Genomic DNA, 7500 nt, shown 5'->3' on the forward strand with positions numbered 1-7500 from the left:
GGTAGGTTGGCTGTCATGATTTTGTTATTTTCACTGTTTTAACTTTTTAGTGATATCTGGATCAATATATAATGTAATTAATATAAGTATTATAAAAGTTTTGCAGAATTTGATGTCCATAAAACTATAATTGGTGTTCAATCCTAAAAGTAATGAGAGTAGTAGATCTTTAATGTTTTAAAAGTACTTAGTGGACATAACACTAATTGTTTACTCGTTTTGTATTTTATATATTTTGATTTATAACCCAATTTTTCTTTGCTGTAGTGCAATCCTAGATTGATTGAAATCAAGAGCTCAAAATTTAAATGAAATATTTTCCATCCCTTATTTTTCAAATGGTCTGATTGATTCATGTTGACATTTCAACTCATGTTGGAGTAGACCTTTTTTTCCTCCTTAACAAAGACCTATTTACTACTGTAAATGGGCTTTTAAGTATACAGCTGAAACTTATCATTTCCTTATTTACTTTTGACTAATATTTTTTTTCCTGTCATATTTGAAATACTATTAAAAAACAGTACTAACAGTATTTCAGTATTACTCCAAACTTATTTTAGAAACGTTCTTGAAACAGTAAATCTATGGTATCATGTATACACAAGGTCACTGCATTGTTTATTTTATTACAACGGGATCAAAGCCTTCAAGTATGAACTGGCTGTATTTAGTGGACTTAACCTCTTTGCTCACATGAACCTGATCTCCACAAGAACCAGAGGTCAGCAATATTTTGTATATGTAGTACAGGTTGTCCCCATAAACTGTAATGAGTAGTTAATATTGATTTGTGATACTGTATATGGATATGGAACTGAATACTGTATATGGATATGGAACTGAAACAGGATATTTTCAAATGAAATGCCAGTTAGCTCTACGAGATGGGATAATAAAAGGGAATATTAAGACTAATTCTAATGATATATAGTGCTTTTGAAATTAAAACAATAAAATGGAACATTCACCTTTTGAATAGATTTTTCCCAAAATGATGGCTTGTGTTTATCCACTTAGCCTGGTTTGACCTTCCTTCTTTCTTGGCTCAAAGTTTGAGCAGCCTGGATTTTGACTAAAGAGGTGGGTTAGCTAAGAAAAGGCCATTAGTTTACAGTAAACATATTCGGTAAATAAAACACTACATGATATATTGGAGCAAATTATTTTTCCAGAGACTTAAGCTACATTTTCAACTATTTCTGCTTACATTGATAAGTTGATTACAGTTAGTATCCAGCTTCCACGGAAAATAAACATTCTATATTATTACAGACATTATTATTAGCAAGGCTCCAACCCTAGTTGGAAAAGCAGAATATTACAAGGCCAAGGGCTTCAACAGGGAAAATAGCCCAGTGAGGAAAGGAAGTACCGGTAGATAAACTAGGAGAAATAATAGTAAAAAATATAAAATTTATTTAGATCAGTAACCAGTAACAATGTTAAAATAGATCTGTCATATATAAACTATGAAGAGAGAATCATGTCAGCCTACTCAACATAAAAAACATTAATGTTAAAGGGTCAGTAGTTGAAGTTTTCAGTAAGGGAGTACGAGTAATTTGAAATGCCTAGACTATTTGTAGATGCCGTAGCAGTCAGACTTAGGACAATTTACAGATGGGGACCTAATAGGGTTAGATGGAAGCAAGTGATCTTAAGTTTTTGTGTAGGAAAACTGTCTGGAGTGTAGCCTATCAACACAGCAGAGAAAAGACTTGTTGACCAGAGAGTTGTTTTTACTGCAGAACTTTGTTGTGGAGAACATCACCTTACGAGTGTAATGGAGGTTTTCTTTCAGAGAAGAATATTAGACCAGAGCTTCCTTAAGAAAAAGAAACTGCTTCAAATGACTTTGGGGAAGGGAGTAGCCCTGATAAAAGAAAATTAAGGCACATGCTGCTGTTTGAGAAAATTCCCGGCAGATTTCTTTCTAAGTAGTAATTATTATTTTTTAGGGAGAAGGTTGATGTATGTAGCAAACAAGAGTGCACTGGTAGATTAATTTTATCGTGAATTCATGGATCCAGTAGATTGGAAGAGATTGAAGACATGAAAGGGTTACTCCACTTAGATTCTCTTAGTGAAATGAATACCGGTAATTCCATAATCTTATTTGTTTCCTTTTTTTGGACTCATTTGATGAAATTGCCACATTTGTGAGAAAGTTTGTCTATTGACAAAAAATGAACTCCCGTAAAGGAAGGGGTGTGTTTGATCTGGTCATTGTATACCTTTGGGCTACTCTTTCAGCACTGACTTTTCCTCTAGTACCTAAATGAGCAGACCCTCTATTTCATTTTTGCCTTTCCTTTTATTCTATTAAATGCGTATAGTTGCTCAACATTGGGCATATTTGATTAAGAGGAAAACTTCACTAGTAAGGGAAGAAATTAATGATAGTATAATATTTGTAAATACAGTTTGATATCAAGGGAAGGAATGCAACACTGGGCAAATGAAGTTAGCAGTAAGAAATCACTGGATAGGGAAGAAATAAACTAAATCATGTCTGGTCAAATATGATTACATACTGTAATGGGAAGACTTTATTAAAGATTGTGTCAAAATGTACCGATGAAGATTTTGATCCGTTGGTTTACGTCGTAATATTTAACCCTACTTCTAATACAGTGACATTCATATGTGAGGTTTATTGAGGTTTTTGGTTGATTTAGCATATATCTTAATGTTTGATGCTTGTATTATAGAATTTTATTTCATGTATGATTTTAACTAGATTTTTTATCATTTTATATTTCACAGTACAATATTTATTTCATATTTATGTGGTTTAGCAGATTTATTCTTTTCATTAAGATTATGAGGCCTTCCTGTACTCTTGAAGAAAATCTTTTTAATATCAAAAGTGTAGCATGTAAAATTTGGAAGAAATTTTGAGCTACTCATCTTTGTGTGAAGTATTCTAGATTTCAGGAAATCTACATTTCAAAATATTTAATTACATAAAAGTATGTAATTTTTATGCTTTTAAGAAAAATCCTGTAATATGATATTACCAATGCAATTAAAAAGGTAATCTTTATAATTTCTTGTCCCCTGACCTGTTCAATACCTTTGTTCAGGGTATTTGGAGTGCACATCAATATTAGATAGCTTTTGCAGGACTGCACCATGATGGGACAATGTACAATATTCAATAGTTAAGATAGAATAATAAATGATTCCCTTTTCAAAATATCTCTTGAGAGAGAGCATGAAAGTGTAGATATGTTTGTATGTTTGAAATATATTTTCCATCAAAATGCCAGTGATTATGCATGTTTTTATTTGTATCTCAAGTTTCCCATGTCGCCCATGAGAAGTTAGTCTCACTAGAAACCTGCTATCTGGATCCTAAGGTTTGTTTCAATCGCCATCCTCTCCTTTAGTGAACTTGTAGTGTTGTCAACTGCGCTGTTCACCAGGTGTTTGCTTTGCAGACTATATTTTTGCACTATATTGTCACTTGTTTATTTTTCTCCTTACCATCATTTAATGATCAGTTACCTGTATAATTAATTGATACCTGCTTCATAGAGTGCAGCTATTCTGTCTGTGAGCAGGAAGACGAGTGCCAGCAGTGGTGCAAACCATTACAGTACCTTGACAGTGATCTTTACTGTCACCACACAACGATAGCGTCTTCCAGTCACGACCATATCTTTGACTGTGAACAATTTCACAGCTGAGAGAGGGACTGGAGTTTTGGAGACATCAATTGTATAAGGAGTAGTGACTGACTTTTTTCCTTACTTTTGTTTTCTTGTAATGGCTAGCACTGTCCCAATGGATGGGCTATACCATAACGATAGTAACTTTTTGAGGTATTTTGTCAAAGGAACAGTGGCAGGACACTAGATTCCTTATGCCCATGAATCAAATAGGAAGAACCCTACTGGTAGCAGTCAACCTCAAGATTATTTGACGGATGATGCCTCTTCATTGTATCTATTCATCAATAACAATGGTTAACAACCAAGGAGCAGCAGTTGACCAGCTCTGATTTTCAAGAATGGTCTTCATCCTTGATGATAAAAGAGGTGGTTACATAGCCTCTCCCTTGTTTTTCTCCAGTGACACATCTTTACCAGAAGCTCCTTTGGGCTCACAAGGAAGGAAAGGACAGCCCTTGTGGCCAGAGATTAGCTCAGCTCCATCAATCGTTATAAGAAAGCTAGCTAATCTCACAACTCCCATGGACTAAAGTTTCATGTAATTTATTAGGTACACTTTCTCCCTGTTAAGAAGGTGGTTCAGACTTACAGTAGGTAACTAAAATTAGTACGGGTGCTGCTTCAGAAAATCTTTAGTCTCTTGTTTTAATTTTGTGTAAAAAGAAACAACCAGGTATAAGGAAATTCATTCAGGCATGCCGTACCAATTGAATTGTGAAGTGCACAATTCCATATTGTACAAGTGTAAAGAAAGAATTAAAACAAAATAATTATATTTAATGTTATCAATAAAGTGAAAGTAAGGGGTGATGCATTTCCACAGTGCCTATACACGACCCATCACTGCCAATGCCATGTAGAAAGATCCATGAAAATAACTCAAGAATTGCATCTTATCCAATCTTTCTTTTTCTTTTCTGGATATTGGACAAATAAAAGTTCCTACCCTAATCCAGTTTCCTTTACATTCATATTTTCCAATGATAGTTTTCCATATGGGACTTCTAATTTCTATAAAAAAATTTAAGTATTCACTCAAAAATAGAGAGAACTCGGTTGGCAAGTTTGTAAACTTCTGCAGCCAACATTTTGAAAATATATTGCTTTTGTAGAAATGTTTTACTTTTTCAGGAAGATGTTAGGGACTCCTCAGCTTCCACTTCTTTAAAACTTATCTTGGCCTCTCATCTATGGCACTGTCAAGGGATGCAGACTTCTTGGTTATTAGTTGCTGTAACATGTTGATAAAATGCTGACTTTCAATGTATAAAAAAATCTTACTTGAAACAAAAACCTGGCATTTTATGTCTTTCTTCTCATCATATGTAAACTTTTAAGCTACCAGAACTTGGTTCCTGATTCATTATGCACTTTGGCAAACACTGTATCATTAAACATGAAGACCTTCTTTCTAAATGTTAATCTGCCAGATGATAATGAAATAAATTCACAAGGTTTTTTTTATAACACTGGTATCTTTGTACAAACCCCTTACTTTCATTGCCTCTTACCATCTCCTTGAGGAAGGGGATAGAGACATTCCTGAGGATGCAGATGGTGTATGCCCAGTGAGTTAACCTTGTCTAGAAGATAGAATAATGGTGGCCTAGGAACATTGAGACTTGTATATAGGCATACTGTATAAATGATACATATGGTTTTATGAAAAATCCCTTTTCTTGTACCAAGATGTTTAAAGTTATTCTTTTTACAGTTGATTACATTATATGTTATATGAAAAATCATTATTGGAATGTTACAGCAGAGTTTCTCTTAGTGACTGCTTTGTTGGGAGTTTTGAAAGTGAATAAACTTGTGTACTGATTGAAAAATATCTAGAATATATTGGTGTGTTTTGAGAAGGTTGGTTGATAGTTGAAATTGAGGTAGTTTTGAAATGAGTGATGGTATCATTCTTGCAACGATCACTGATAATTTAAGACTGTTTCTAATTGCTGTATTTTATGGAATCTTTGCTGACATCAAAATTGACTGAATTAGATGTTTTTAGTGAAAGCTCTACAGTATGATGTACATATCCTTGGTATACATTAATGTATACCACTGATGTAGAAGCTTAATTCTATATTTATTGGTATGCAATCTGCTACTGACATAAGGAGGGGATATACCTCTTATCTTTTGTGTTAGGCCATTTAGTAGTTCTTAGTGTTACAAAGTTGGTCAAGTAGCCCAAGTATATTGATTCACATCCCATTACCTTAGGAGCTGGTTGCTTTTTATCTCTGGAAACTGGTTAGGGACAGATATCAAAAGATTTATTTGTGCAACAGTAATTTTCTGTTATTAAAGTACTTTTATGGTTATTTTCAGTATGCTTGTAGATTTCTTTACAACTAAAGAATTATGAAATACCATAATTATCTAGTTAACTGCTTGTTTTCAGATAGAACAGTTTCAATTCATTTTTATTACCAAGGGAATCTTGTACAGTATGCTCTATGTATTCGGCAAAGGAATCCAGAACGGCTATTTTTTAATATTATGATGCCCAATGCTTTTCAGTTGTTTTGAAGCTACTGTATTATTTTACACACAAGTTCAGGTAAATAAATGGTTAGTAGAAATATATATTAAGTATGGATGTTTAAATAATCTGGATGCTGATGATGAACATTTGGACTGAAACGCATACATATTTTGGATCTTTCTGTTTTTATTATTATTTTTAGTGTTGTATTTTTCAGCTTGATCTGGATTTGCGTGAAAGTATATACATTTGTGTGTCTCATTACTGTTTAAGTCATCACAAAAGTTAATTTCAGGTGAAAACACAGATTCCCCTATGGATGGTTCATAGTAGTCTTTGTATTCTAATCTTTTTTAAATATGGCCTCTTGACTGTGGCTAATTACAGGTTGGAATGGGTGGATGGTTCACAGAGTATTCATATCGCTGTCAGCCAGTTGATTACTCCAACAATCCAACTGCCATACGTGTAAGTCATTGCGAGGTGGTCAGTCAAAGACGGGAATACAAAGTATTGGCTGTGTATTGGCCAATTGTTGATATGGTGTGTAGGTCTAGTAGGATTTGTTACCATTGGTCCTTAGGTAGGTGACGCTGAAAATACTTTTCCAGAGATTCTTAGCCTTTAATAAACAGCTCGGGTCAGAATTTCCAGAAACAAATATGATGTTAATAGGAACTTCAGGTAAAAAGCACGACTGGCATGAAACTGACCAAAAAGAAGAAATGTTCGACACCTGACCCAAAACTACTGTCACTCGCTCACAACTCCATATGTCATGACCTACCTTCTGTCTAAAGATTAAAACCACATTGTACATATATTCATCACTGAAGATTCTTGCAACATATTTATATACTGTACCTTGTATAAAGAGAGGAATGTATAAATATGTTTGATCAAGAAGAATTTTAATGAACACTCATTTATTACAAAACAGTATTAGCAATTTTTACAGTATTGCACAGGGCTTGAATTTGTGGTTAGAACCTTTTCACAGTAGGGTTTATGTTGTACAGTACAGTATTTCAGAATATCATGTTGCATTTAACTATGTATTGTATGTAATTGTGATCATGTTATTAATGTAAAATATTTAAATAACTTCAAGGGACAGTTCACATAAAATAGTACAGTAGCTTTGTAGTTAACAAATGCATGAATTTTATCATATTTAAAGTCGTAGCTCAATCTATTGATTAATAATTAATCTGTATGCCTTAAATATGAATGCACCAAATATCGTAAAATATACAGTATGTTGCTGATAATGCCATTTCTTGTATGGTGGTCATCCTCACTTCTTTGCACAGTAATTTGCAGATTTTA

At 33.5% G+C, this 7500-nt stretch overlaps 1 protein-coding gene across 2 annotated transcripts in view; it reads left to right on the top strand.

Annotated features, from left to right (window-relative positions):
* The window catches only part of LOC137655731 (very long chain fatty acid elongase AAEL008004), a 34211-nt gene that overhangs the window by 210 nt on the left and 26501 nt on the right, over positions 1 to 7500 (top strand). Inside the window, exons 1-2 of one of the 2 annotated variants that reach the window (XM_068389761.1) lie at position 1; positions 6559 to 6639. The exon at position 1 is cut by the window's left edge and continues 210 nt beyond it. In XM_068389761.1, the coding sequence (XP_068245862.1) occupies position 1; positions 6559 to 6639 (82 nt within the window). The remainder of the gene's footprint in view (positions 2 to 6558; positions 6640 to 7500) is intronic. The other variant, XM_068389762.1, reaches the window with a different exon arrangement.

The sequence above is a fragment of the Palaemon carinicauda genome, chromosome 16, assembly GCF_036898095.1.
Source record: "Palaemon carinicauda isolate YSFRI2023 chromosome 16, ASM3689809v2, whole genome shotgun sequence".
Classification (NCBI taxonomy): Eukaryota; Metazoa; Arthropoda; class Malacostraca; order Decapoda; family Palaemonidae; genus Palaemon; species Palaemon carinicauda.